The 14,551-nt window shown below is 36.2% G+C and overlaps 1 protein-coding gene across 5 annotated transcripts in view; it reads left to right on the top strand.

Annotated features, from left to right (window-relative positions):
• Positions 1 to 14,551, top strand: part of ATP8A1 (ATPase phospholipid transporting 8A1) — a 284,236-nt gene that overhangs the window by 168,376 nt on the left and 101,309 nt on the right. For all 5 annotated transcript variants that reach the window (XR_008912864.1, XM_007496505.3, XM_056802573.1 and 2 more), the window contains one exon: positions 3,064 to 3,128. Coding sequence is in view for 4 of the 5 variants with exons in the window: in XM_007496505.3 (XP_007496567.1) it covers positions 3,064 to 3,128 (65 nt within the window). In the remaining variant the exon portion in view is untranslated. The remainder of the gene's footprint in view (positions 1 to 3,063; positions 3,129 to 14,551) is intronic.

Raw genomic sequence — 14,551 nt, 5'->3', positions numbered from 1 at the left:
GTATATTATATATATAATTCAGAATTATACAATCCTAAAAAAATTAGAATTGGGGAAATTATTTCCTATCTTTTCTTTCTTTCTCATCTCTGTCGCCAGCCACTCCTGCTGTAATTTACACAGGAGTCAGTTAGAAACCTTCCATGTGGTTAGTTCTTAATGTAATAATGAAAATTATGAGGCTGCTAGTAACTTAATAACTTTATTAAATCAAAGTAGTAGTAGTAAAGAGAGGGAAAGGTAGGGGAGAAGTAGAGAAATACTTAGTTTACTAATCTATTGGCTGCCATGATGGATTAAAGCTAAACACTGACAAGGGTTCCTCCAGCCTCCATGCTCCAGCTAGAAGACCCCAAAGACCTCCTGGTTGCCAGTTATAAGCTCTTTTCTCCACCTACTCACTTTCACACCTCATCTATCAGGAACCAATCATAGTTTCTTAATTTTCCTGAACCACCCAGAGGGGCAGTGCCTGTGGAATCAGTTTCCTGTCTTCTCGGTTCCTTGGTTTTTTAGCTTCCTTTCTCCAAGGGCTTTTATATACCTGAATTTACTTTGACCTCCAGGTCACTGAGAGATAATGTTAAACAAAATAACATAGTGGAGAGAGAGATTCTCTTCCAACATTAATAGTAAGACTGTGTGAAGCAATTCTTTGCTAGTTGGGACTGCTGCTCATTTACGTGACCTCCAGTTATAGTTTGAAGACGGGGGAAATATTTTTTTAAAGATTGATAGATTTTATCTATACATCAGTGAAATCTTTAGTGTTATTTTTCTCTCTTACTCAGAAAGAATCCTACCTACACAATTAATATTAATTAAAGGAAAAATAGAAAAACTGAACAAGGAAAGAATTGATTTCAGTTCTCAAAGGCCTCATTCCTCAATAATACATTAACATTCAGGAAATCATAAATTTCCCTTTAAATGAAATGTAAAAGTGGCCTGAGTGCATGAGAGCCTCTAATCAATCTCTGACCTTTGACTTCTCTGTAATTAATTGTGGCATTGCATATTGATTCAGACAAATAACAAAGGTGGCTGCACCTGGGCACCTACATTCAGAAAGTATAAGATGACATTTTTGGAAGACTAACATCGCACACCATAAAAATGAGAATAATGATTGTGCGTGTTCCTTTGAGAACTGGAAACAAACAGCGCATGATGCTCTGTGAACAAATGATTCTATTATATCTTCATAGTAAATTAATGTGCTTGCATTCATGAAATTGATTAAAAATGAGCTCACCAGCATTCCCAAACACAAACTTAAGAATGACATGTTGTGTGTGTTCGATGATTAAGAAGGTTTATCAACAGTAGTGAAAAGGAGAAAATACAATTAATTAAAATCAAATGACTTATGAAAAAAAGAGAATAAACTGCAAGAAAGTCAGTTAGGTAGCACCAGGCCTGGAGTCAAGATGATCTAGGTTGAAATCTGGCCTCAGACACACATCCTGGCTGTGTGACCCTGAGCAAGTCACTTAACTCTAATTGCCTAGCCCTTGCTGCTCTCTGTCTTAGAATTGGTACTAAGACAGAAGGCAAGAGTAATTAGACTGCAAGAAAGAACATAAAAGTTGGGAAATACAAATATAATAAATAATATTTTAATGTAAATATATTTATATAATAATGTAAAATAAAGTACAAATATAAATATAATAATAAATAAATATAAATATAAATATTTTTATTTATTATTTTTATTATTTTATATATTATTTATTATTATTAAATAAAAAATAATATAAATATAATAAGGAAATAATTAAAGAAAAGTTGCTTTTTTAAAACCCTTACTAAGTATCAGTATAATACTGAAGTACTGGCTCCAAGAAGAGCAGTAAGGGCTAGGCAATGTTGGTTAAGTGTCTTGTCCAGGGTCACACAGCTGGCAAGTATTTGAGACTAGACTTGAACCTTAAACCTCCTGTCTCTAGGTCTGACTGAGAGAAGAATTTTAGTGGGCCTATGTATATAAGGAAAAGAACAGAATTTGCTCAGGATGTGAAGTTCTTTTGGCAATCCTTTTGTGAAAAAAATAATAAAATGATATAATAAATAATATAAAAAAAGATGGGAACATAGACCTGCTGAAGGTTTTTCATCATAATGATTACAAGAAAGTAGGGTTGAAAAAGTCTCCTTAAATACCATACTATATATTCTGTGTTTGCTTGAAAATCATTTTATTTCAGGGGCAGCTGGGGTAGCTCAGTGGATTGAGAGTCAGACCTAGAGACAGGAGGTCCTAGGTTCAAATCTGGCCTCAGACACTTCCCAGCTGTGTGACCCTGGGCAAGTCACTTGACCCCCATTGCCTAGCCCTTACCACTCTTCTGCCTTGGAGTCAATATACAGTACTGACTCCAAGACGGAAGGTAAAGATTAAAAAAAAAATCATTTTACTAAATCATAATTACTTTAGGCTAACTTAATAAGTTATTCATCATTAACTTCAAGTAGTAGAGTTCATCTTGAAAACAAGGTAGTGAATTTCTTAAGACCTTACCATATGATCAAGAGGTTATACTTTAAAATAATTCAAAAACCTGATCATCTGGTACATCTCCAGCAATCCCAGCCCTGTCTGCACCTAAGCTATTTGAAGGATGATTGTCCTGAATATTTCCAGAAGAGAAAAAACTCGATGACTTCTCTCAGTCATCTTCTTAGGAACGTAGCAGCATTTATGGGCAGGAAATGATTCCTATGTCTAGCCTCAGTCCTTCCTATAGCAATTGAAGGTTTTTCTTTTCCCAAGCCTCATCCAGTGAAGGTGGAGAGAAGCTGGCCACCATCCCCTAGATAAAACAGTCTTGATATATTTTCAGGCTATTCCTTTACCAGTCCTCAGCCTTCTCACCTTCCCAATGAAAAATGCCTGAGTCCCTAAGAGATTCTAAATCATTTGAATTCGTTTCCTTTGAACCCCAGGACCCATGTCAAAATCTCCCAATAGTTGGATTTAGTTATAAAATGATGCCATCTGTTAGTTATCAAGGGTTCACCACAGACCAGGCACCTAATCTGCAGGCTTTTGGGTTTTAGGGCACTCTTGCAAACTCTTGAAGAAGAACATGGGCATGATCGTCATAAATGAAGGCTCTCTTGATGTAAGTAAAAATTACAAATCTGCCATTGTGATCGATAACAAAGTGTTTTATTTTGCTCTTAATCTGGTATATCTGTATGGCTGCAAAATATTTCCCTTTAGTGAGGGGAAAAATTGCTTATTATCCTTGCACTCCTCTAATGTAATGTACACTGTTTTGAACCGCAGTAATGTAAATGGATTCAATCTTTGCTTCTTTGACAGCCAAAAGAAATTGCTAGATGATTTGCTTAATGTTGTGAGACAGGAAAGCTGCATAATAAAAGCATTATGCCAGAGGGTTGCCGAGTGAACAGCACTAGTCGGTATCTATTAGTACAAAATTCTATGGAATATTCTGTGTCTCTTTCAGCTTTGAATGCCAATATAGAGTTTGCCTTTTGTAAATGATCATGAAATCAACTGAGAAAGAAAATGGATGTCTGTATTATTCCTTATTAATGATTTTTTTTTTCCAGCATTAACATTGTCCTATACACGTTCACATATTTCTTTATGTTGCCCTAGGTGCCTCACTCAGCCATGAAAATAAATATTAGCCCATGTTGTAATATTTATAAATACTAGCTCTAGACCAAACAGTGTGCTTTCTAATTTAGCATTTGGCCCAGAGCTTAGGACAATGTCTTCAACGTTTCAGTGAAGAATGTTGTCCTAAGTTTTAAACCAACCCTGAATTTGAAACCTCAATATTTGGTCCACAGCCAGTATTTATGAATACTAGCATGGGGGCTAATATTTATTTTCATGGCTGAAATTTAAGCATTCGGGCCAGCATAAAGTAATATATGAGGGAATGGAGAGAAATTTGGTCATTTGGAAGAGGTAAGAGAAAGAAAAAAAGAAAAAGGGTTAAAGATGAAAATCTCTTCCCAAAAGAATCATCCCTCAGTAGCTAAATTGTCAAAAGATGTGAACAGTTTTCAAAAGAAGAATTAGAAGTTATCAGCAACCACTTGAAAGCATTCTCTAGATCACTGATATAAGAGAAATTAAAATTAGAACAACTCTAAGATTTTACCAGGCAATCATCGAATTCACAAAGTTAAGAAATGGAAATGGTCGTTTTTCTAGGGAACAATGTGGGGAGACATGCACATACTCTGCTGGAAGAGCTGCAACCTGGCCCGAGTATTTTAGCTTTCCATACTGGAATGTTATATATTGACATAATCTGTGCCAGTGATTAGCCTGTGTTATTTTCACCACTTTCAGTCAGTCAGTCAACAAGATACTCTGCTAAGTGCTAGGGACAGAGGTGGGAAACCCTCTACTGGACTTCCCATTCATTATTGGGTCTGATTACTCCTGACATCTACTTCTAAATTTGTCATGATCCCAACAACATCTCCGTCTCTTCCACAATTATATCATGAAAGACTTCATCAAATGTTTTGTTGAAATTAAGCATACATTATATTCTCCTAATATCATATCTAGTCTTTTCCCCTAACACATCAGAAGAGTAGCCCAACCAAAAAAGAAATTGTGATTTATATGGTGTGACTTAAGAGGGACTTCATGTTGTCTTCTAGTAATCATTGCTTCACTTTCCAAGTAGTTAGAAACCATCCCATAAGAATATATTTTAATTGATACATGTAAAACCCAGTGGAATTGCTCATTGGCTCTGAGAGGGGGGAAGGAGGAGGAGAGAGAAAGAATGTAAATCAGGAAACCATGGAAATATTTTCTAAATTAATTAAATAAATTTTTTAAAAAGACAAAAAAAAATTTTAGGATGAATTTTTAAAAAAGAATACATTTTAGAATGTTGCTAGCAATGTAAATCCAACTCCTTAATTTATAGTTGGATCATTGGGATACTGTTTGCCCATTTGCAATACTCAAATACCTCTTAACACATTCACTTCACTTCCAGCCTCTTTTTAGACCCCTATTATACATGCCAAGTCCTGGACACTAGGCTCTGCTAATAGAAAGGCAAAATAAAATAATTTCTGCTGTTAAATAGTGTGTGATCTACTTGATACAAGTATAATTGAAGGAAAATTGAGATAGGGAAAAAAACAAATAGGGCAGATCCTGAAGAGAATGGGAATGAATCCAAGAAAAGTTCACAAAGAAAGCTGGAACTTGAAAGACTGAGCATTGAAGGAAATCAAGGATTCTGAAGAGGGGGAGGATATTCTGGGCAGTGCAGGGACACTTGCTCAAAGCAGAAGGTGTGGTAGTGAAATTGGGGGGAAATTAGCTGCCCAATCCATGAATACAAGAGTTTCATAAAGACAAATAGTATAAAATATGGCTCACCAGGCTGGAGGTAGAGGGAAGACATATTGTGGAGGGACTTTATTTTATCCTAGAGACTGAGAAGTCAGGGAAGTTTTTGAGGAAGGAAGGGATAAGGTCAGGCCACTGATTTCAAAGCTCTCTGACAGTTTTCAGGATCATGAATTCTTTTTGGAACCCTAGGATGCACAAAAAGCATCCAGGAGCTGTCATGCTCTCTATTCACTTATATTTTATTTCTTATCCTTCTCTCCCACTTTTGATCTCTCTTTCCCAGCCTTAAGGGCCAAGCTAAGGATTTGATCTTTATTTAATAGACATTTTGAAACCACTGGAATTTTTTGATCTGGGGATGGTTAGGATGAGAGCCTTCTATAGAAAGTACCCTGTGAGAATGCATTGGAATGGAAAGAGAAGGTCAGTTAGGCGGCTGTTGAAATAACCTAGACAAGAGAGGTGGGAATGTAAATCCAAAGGAAGGATCAAAAATAGGAGAGAGATTTTGAAGACATGGATTTCTTTGGATCCCTGGTAGGGAGGGGCAAAAACTCTGCATTTACCTACATGGTGAGAGAAAGAGAAGTGTGATTTTTTTCTTCAATCTAAGTCTTCCAGGGTAGTAATTCAAAATTTATAAAAATCAAGACTTCAAAGCCTATCAGAGTAACTAATTGCACTATATACTTCCTCTGAAGGAAACGTGAATAGAAGTATCAAGAGAACATAGATTTTTTAAACCTCCTAATTTGGGGTATTTTGTGATGATTATACCTTTCTTAGAAAATAATACCTTCTTTTAATTTTTAAACATATACATAACCATTTTAAAATATTTTACAGTAATCTAGCCTGTCTGAATTTTTAAAACTGAAATGGTTAGAAATCTCCTGCCCTCCTTAAGTTGCTGTGTGTAGGAGAAACAGAGGCAAGCTCTGTGGCTCAACAGATTAGTTCTAATTTGTGCAGCCCTAGGCTGCCAAAGACTTTAGCCCTGCTATTTGAAGAAGGTTTTTCTTCCAGGGAGTTAAGTGGTGACTTTACGAATCTCACTGTTTGGGGTCAGGCGCACAGTGGTGCACTCATTTGTTTCTCAGCAGGAAAGGAAACATCACTTTGCATAGATCCTTCAGATCTTATATCATAAAATTCATGGCTGAAATTTCAAGCAGGTTGTTAGTCTTGTTGGGATTCCTGTAGTCGAAGCATTTGTCTTTGTTACTGGGGCAAAGAAAAGCATCTTGTCTGTGTTCAGGTTTGCTTGAAATAATCATGCTACAAGATAAATTCCATCAGCACATGGTTAGAATAATTAACATTGAAGTAATTTACTCCTTTAAGGGCATGACAGAAAATAACTAATTCTTTCCTAGACTAATAAATAACAGAACAAAATTATATTCTTTTTCTTCACAAGTGAGATTTATAGGACAATTTAGGTACTATAAGATATTTAAATTTTAAGTAATTAGAAAAAAAATATATTCTCTCCCAATCCTCTGAAATTTGATATATATAATGATAATAGGTATCTGTTTTTTTTCTAAGCAAAGGAAATTTTATAAACTTGGATTGTATTTCCCATAAGTGGTACTTAATTCCTCTAAATATGGTTTCTCCAAAATAGCTTTGTATTTAATAACAAAATTAAAAAGCTAAATCTATTTCTCTAGGTGATAACCTTAAAAAAAAAATAAAACTCTTCAGGATCTTTCCTGATTTAAGAAAAAAATACTTCACACATGCAACTGTGGAGTATGACCAAAACAATAGTTCATACATTTATTAAAATATTGCTAATTGATTTCAAATTTAAATTAGTATAGAAATCAGAAATATTTATAATTGGCTTTGCAGTTCATTTTTGTGCTTATGTTTGAACACAAATTCTCCTATGGGAGTTCACAACATGATGAATGAAATAGTCCTATACCCCACAGATAACTTAGTTGGCAAGTTGTTTGGGTTTTTCCCCATTCCGATCCTAGAATGGACATTATTACCTCCAAGGCAGAGCTTAAACTTTTTTGTCTCATTGGCTCCTATAGAACTTTAGTGAAGCTATGAATCTCTTCTGAAAGTCATTTTTTAAAAAAATCATTGAATAAAATGCAAAATGTCATTGAGTAGTTCATGAATATAAAGGCATTTCTTTTTCCCCATACAGAAATCTGTTGAAATCTCTCTCTTTGGGGGTCTCTAGACTCCAGGTCTTCTAGAGTGATGCACAGCTTCCTTTATTCTTCTTTCAGCTTCCTTGTTTGCTGTCTTCCTTATTCCTTCCTTGGACTTTAACTGTTCTGTTTTCAAAGGAAGACCTAGCCTCTTCTTGTAGTTTCTATTGGGCTCTGAACAGAGATGTTGACAATAGCAACAAAAGAATTTCTTTCAGCTTCCTTGTGATTTTTTTGCCTCCTTGGTGACATGAATAATCCAATGACAAATAGGCAAACCAAGGCTTTTGTGAGAATAACAAGGGTTGGCTATGCTGTGAAACAAATTTGATGAGAAGCACAACATGATGTGGTGGGAAAAAGAACTGGTCTTCAAATTAGACCTTCACCGAAACCACCACCCTGATACTTGCTAGCAGCGTGGCCACGAGCAAGTCACTTAATCTTTGATTCCTCCTCTATAAAACAAAGCTACTAATAATAAAATCTCGCATTCTGAGAGTCTTTTGTTAAATGTTTGGCGTTTTGCCACCTAGCTCACAAGATTGTCTTGAAGACGGTGTTTTGTAAACTTTAAAAGTCCGAGTTAAATGATAATTGTCCTAAATGCCTTAAAATCATACAGGGCTGATAGAGTAGTGGACAGAGAGTTGGCTGTTCCAATAAGAAGACCTGGGTTCAAATGTACCCTCTGATACCTTTATGACTGAATAAGTTATTTCACCTCTCAGAATTCCAGGCTGCTCTCTCAAGTCTGCAGGGAAGGTGCCTACCTGCATTGTGGAAGGAGTTTCCTTCCCTGGGAATCCTCTAGATCAATAAAACTACAGGTCCAGTCACTCTCCCAATCCCACATAAAGATAATGAATCCCTTAATCCTAATTGGACTCTGCAAGGTGACATCTAAATCTCAATCTCCTCCTCTACACAACGGCCCACAGAGTTGAAGGCTGTTATCGTGACCCCCACATCCTCTCTTCTGGAAAGTTAAGCATTCCCAGATTCTTCAACTTTTCTTCCTCTGATAGTTTTAAATCTCCTCAGTTACATAGGGACCATCAACTGGACCTCTTCCAGCTCAGCAGTGTTCCTTTTACAATCTGAGACCCAAAATGAAACACAAGACTCCAGATCTGGCCTTTTTAATGCAAAATGGAATGAATGAAACTATTACCTTCCCTTTTTTGGAAATGTATTTCTTTGGGCCAGCCCAAGGTAGTGTCCATTTGGGAATCATCCTTAAAACTCATGAGGCGCTTCTCATCAGTTTTATCTCCTTTCTATTTAGGTTTGAGATGCTTCTCCTACATCAGTCATTCCACAAAAATATATATTTAACAAACCTAACCTTAAATAAGAATTTAAGAATTCAGTATTCTGAACTGTTTTTAGTCTACATAGCAACAAACCGATGCCATGTTGTTGTTGTGTTTTTTTTTTCCTTAAGGGCACAAGATTTCTTTCAAGAAGAATTAAGATAATATGATTTTATGGATTGTAACTATATAATTAATTTCAAATTCAAATTAGTACAGAAATCATAAACATTTATAATTAGCTCCCTCCCCTTATAAAAAGGTTTGTTGCTTCCTTAATTAGTGATAGGTCCAAGCTGCCCCCAAAAAGCTGCCCCTCAGAGGGGCAGCTGGGTGACTCAGTGGATTGAGAGCCAGGCCTAGAGACAGGAGGTCCTTGGTTCAAACCTGGCCTCAGACACTTCCTAACCATGTGACTCTGGGCAGGTCACTTGACCCCCATTGCCTAGCCCTTGCCACTCTTCTGCCTTAGAACCAATGTACAGTATTGATTCTACAACAGAAAGTAAGGGTTTAAAAAAAAAAAAAGGCTGCCCCTTTTAAATCTGACTTATTTTAACTCAGTTTAAGGCTTTTCTCAGAGGAAACCTTTACCTACACTGTTAAAGTATACAAAACCTTAGGCTCCCTTAACATTATGGTGCAGACTAAAATGTTGTCACTTTTTCAATTATAAAAGTCAAATACAGTGAAAATTTATTTCTCTTTAATTTTGCATCATCTGCAGCTTACTGGACATCTCTTCTTGAATCTATAACTCTCAACTTCAACATGTCCAAAACAGAAATCTTTAATTTCTCTTCTAAACTTGGCTTATTCAAAATTTTCCTATTTCTCTCTTTTTTTTTTAAACCCTTACCTTCCATCTTGGAAGAGTGGTAAGGGTTAGGCAATGGGGGTCAAGTGACTTGCCCAGGGTCACACAGCTGGAAAGTGTCTGAGGGCAGATTTGAACCTAGGACCTCCTGTCTCTAGGCCTGACTCTCAATCCACTGAACCACCCAGCTGCCCCCCTATTTCTCTTGAGGGGAACCTGGTTTATAAACTTGGATTCATTATCAATTCTTCTCACTCCCTTATCTCATTTCAGTTGTCAAGCCTTGTGGATTCTACCTCTACCTGTTCTGCAGTCATCACTTTTTCTTTACTCATTTAGCTACTAGTCTAGGTCAGGATTTCATCAGAGACCCTGGAGATTTGGGCTTTGACTGAGCTACACAAGAATGTAGGACGAAGGAGCCACAGGCCCTTGTGCTTGTGAGTAATAAATAGCCGAACTTTAAACACTTATGTTCCCTTCTCCATACCCTCTCATCTATGACCTTCTTACAGAGTATTCCTTGAATTAAATATTTTTAGTCTCATCCACATAGAGTATAAAATAGTTATATGTTGGTAGCTATACTTACCTTTCTTCTGTTTCTGTTGTCTTTTATGTTTTCAAAGCAAATAATCTGCCCATATCCATTTATTTTCTAGAAACACTTTGAATACCTTTCTTTTATTGAATATTCATGTTTTTCATTAATGATGAGATTTAGATTTTCAAGGTATTGTCACTTAATTTTGCACTTTCCTCTGCTCTTCACAACACTGTATTTCATTCTCTTCTACAATTCCCAGTGAAATACTTCTGGGTTATTTGCATTTCTTTCCCTTTATATTTAAAGATCTTTTCTCTTGATTGCTTGCATATATTGTTGTTTGTCATTGTATTTATTAAATTTAATTATTATGGATCTTGGAGTTTGCACCATAGGGTTTTTTCTCTTACTAGAGATGATCTGTGAATTCTTTTAATTTCTACTTTGTTTTCTGTATTTGAAAGATAAGATAGTTTCTGATATTATTTCTTATACTATGTTGTTCAGGGTTGGGTGTTTTGTTTTGTTTGTAACTTTTTGTAACAAAAAGAACTTTTGTAAAGTTCTTCTGGAAAACCCCAGATACTAAATTTTTTCTCTAAGCATCCTGTTTTTAAGATAAGTATAGTTTGCCTTTATAGAAATCATATGATCTTGAGGCAGCTAGATGGTGCATTGACTAGACCACTGGACCTGGAATCAGGAAGAGCTGAGTTCAAATCCAGACTCAGACACTTGCTAGCTGTGTGGTCCTGGGAAAATCACCTAACTTCTGTCTGTCCCAGTTTCCTCAGCTGTAAAATTAAATAATAAAAACCTTCTAGAATATCAAATGAGATAACATTTGTAAAGTCCTTAGCACCATGCTTTACACATAGTAGGTACTATATAAATGCTTATTCCTTTCTGTAAATTTTAAAAATTAATATTCAGTGCTCCAAGTATTTATTTAAATGATTTATTAATAATAAAACTTGAAGCAAAGGAAAATAAAAGGCTAGAGAAACAGAGCAAGTTAACCAGCCTTGCAAATGAAAAAGAGAAAAGCCGGAGACTTTACCAGAAACTTATATCCAAGCATAACAAATGCAAAAGTGAATGAAGGGGAAAAGGATTCTTGGGACAAGAAAAGAATTCTGGGAGATGGAGTACAAAGGATACAAAATTTCCAGTTATATATTTTCCTTTTCCTTTTCCATATTACTGGGTTTTTTTCCTATGTTCCCAAATTGCCTTTCACTTCAGTGTATATATACTCTCAGTCAGTTTTCTCTTTCATTTATTTAGAGATTCACCTCCATGTATTCAAGTTTTTTTCTTTTCTATTGTTCATGCCATAAATTCTGCTTTCATGATTTTTATTAATCTCTTTAATCTTTTGGGAACATTGTGCTATTGTTCCAAGCTCTCAGAGGAGTCCACAGGCTCCTCTGCTTTATCAAATGTTCATTTAATTTGTCTTACAATATTTATTTAGAGATATTTGGATTTGTTTGGATGTTTTGATGGCCATCTTCCCTTGTGTTTTTAATATCTACCCTGTAAAGTTATCTTTCATGCTTATGATTTTTAGCTTGATTTTCTTCCTCCTCTGATCTTTGGTAATTTTATTTTTTTCCCTTTATTTTACATTTTCTGACTGCTTTCATTTTGATGGCAGAATCCTGCATCTAGACCACTAAATTGTCTCAGCTTCCTCCTACATTAGTTAATTCACTTTTCACTAACCCTAAGCCCTGGCCCAAGTGATTTCTGGAGGAATAAAACTGGCCCCAACTGTATGTTAATCTTCTTTCTTCATGCCTGATATCTGGCTAAATGACCCTACAGTTTTCCTCCCACTCCTATAGAAGTTTAAAAAGGGTTGAAGTCTGCTGTTTGTGGCTAAAAGATAATGGGGTAAAAACAGGGACCTGGTGAACTGACAGAGTAGGAACAGCAAGGAAATGGTTGACTGTCTAAGTTTAAATTTGTAGAAGTGAGTCAAAGAAAAAAGATTCTCCCCATTAAGTTTAAATAGGCTTCAGGATTCTGAAGGAAAATCGTCCTAGAGAAGACTTACTTTCACCTACTAATTAATTATACAGATCTGGTTCGAATCTAGCCACAGACATTTCCTAGCTGGGTGGTCCTGGCCAAATCACTTAACCCAAATTGCCTAACCTTTACCACTCTTCTGGAACTGATCCTCAGGATAAGATGCTAAGACAGAAGGTGAGAGTTTTAAAAAATTATTGTATAGACCCAATACCAATATCTCTCCTGCTATCCAGGTTTCCATTCTGCTCATCTAATCTGGAGCTGAAACCTCTCTGCTCTTCTCAGCCAGGAGTTTAGCCATTGAGTCCTGTGCAAGTAATTCCCAATCTGCACGTCAGGTTGTCTCCCTGCCCATCACTTCCCAACCCCATTTTCCCTGGCACACTCTCATGACAAATGGGACCATTTTTTACTGCCTCCTGATGAGCCCATTGCAAGTGTAGCAATTGTTCCTGCTCAGTTAAGTAGAGTGGCTTTAAACCAACTTGAGATTGTTGTATTTTTGTTCCCCCTCCCTTAACAAAGACAACTCCCATTTGACAGTATCCCACTGGATGGTAGATCAGGAGGGTGCAGTCTTCAACTCTCACACCAAAGAAATGCCCTTATCTGAATCTGACACCAGAAGTACCATGTATGAAGTAAAACGCTGTCCCCCTGCATGAGTCTTTTCAGAACATAAATGGTAAAGTTGTCATCTACACCCTGTGAAGTTCAATATGTATGTATTATTCAGTCAAAGTCTAACTGTCTGGGGAACCAGCGCCTGCTGAATGACTTCTGAATAGAATCCAGAATAAGCAAGTTATTGACTTGACTCCAGAAAAAAAAAAAGAAGTTGGGCTACTCTAGGTTTTGTTTTGATATGCCCCTTAAGTCTCTTACTATAAATTTTATGTTGCTTTGAAAAGTCATTTCAGCACGTTTAAAACACTGCATTTTCTTCTCTAGAGTTACTGTCGCTTTGGTACTATGGATTTTTCTCTTTTTACAAGCAAAATGGTGTAGGTACTCTTGCATTGAAATTTTTATTTAAGATCTTATTTTAACTTCAAATGTGTTTAATGTATCAACCTCAGGAGCAAAGGCACTTTAAAAAAATACTTCTTGTGAGAATAAAGTTAAATGTGACATTTTCTTTGGGACTAAAATTACAAAGAAGGTGATATGTTGTTTTTTCAGATTTAAAAGGGTGGTTGGCCATTTGCGTTGGTAGGAAAAGAGTGTTAAAATTGCTTATGTATTGTTTGGCACAAAGCTTACTAAAAGTAGACCTCAGGGAGGAATGCCAACTTTGCTACAATGGAAAGAAGTGGAGTAGAAAGAAATTTAAATGCCATAAAAGAATAAAAATAGCATGTAGAAAATCATATGCTCCCATTATCTGCTGATTTAAGGCCATGTCAACATTATAACAAAACAAATAACTGGTTAAAAATGTAAGCAAACTAATTATTTAATGTCATACTTTAGTTCTTCAGTTCTCTAAGTTTATTAGCATGTATACTTGCCTTACTCGTGCCTATGGCAGTCCAGATATTCCTTAGTCTTAGCCTCTCTTTGTAAGTTACTATGACCCAAATAATTCATCATGGATGATCAAGCTCTCTAGTTGGCTACTACCAACTTCGGGAGGCAGAAGGTGGCACAGTGGATAGAGCACTGGACCTGGAGTCAGAAAGACCTAAGTCTTCTAGTCTTACTAACTCTGTGACCCTGGACAAGTGACTTAACCTATGTCTGACTCAGTTTCCTCAAGTGTAAATTGAAGATTCTGTTGTAAGGATCAAATGAGATATTTGTAAAGTGTTTATGAAAGCTCTTAGCCTGGTACCTGGCACCTAGTAGGCATATGAAATGTTCATTCCCTATCAGTCTTAAGTCCTCAAAACCTCCATTCTTACCAATAATCCCGTGACTTGGAATAAATTTTAAAACAGGTACCCCAATGATAAATTTTGAATTCTTCTGTACGTGAGTTTTGGAGCCGCTCCTAAACTAAGAATTAAATTTGAATGGCACTTTTGTTTCCAATTTTTACCCATGAAATAGGTGGGACATGATTATGTTTGGATATGGGTAAGCATGCCCAATTAGTCAGGGCAGCTTTTCTGACAGTAAATGATACAACTATTCACCTGTTTTCTGAAAGTAATCAAAGGCAAATGACTTGACACCAAGGAAAAAAAGCCTGACATTGGCTTTATTTGCCACCCTAAAATGTCAGGAACTCTTGTTTACAGAACTGCAGAAGTTCAAAGTTAGAAGGAACCTCAGCAA

Source organism: Monodelphis domestica, chromosome 6, assembly GCF_027887165.1.
Source record: "Monodelphis domestica isolate mMonDom1 chromosome 6, mMonDom1.pri, whole genome shotgun sequence".
In the NCBI taxonomy this organism is placed as follows: Eukaryota; Metazoa; Chordata; class Mammalia; order Didelphimorphia; family Didelphidae; genus Monodelphis; species Monodelphis domestica.
Note: the sequence above shows the minus strand (reverse complement) of the source record. Positions and strands in the feature narration are given on the sequence as shown.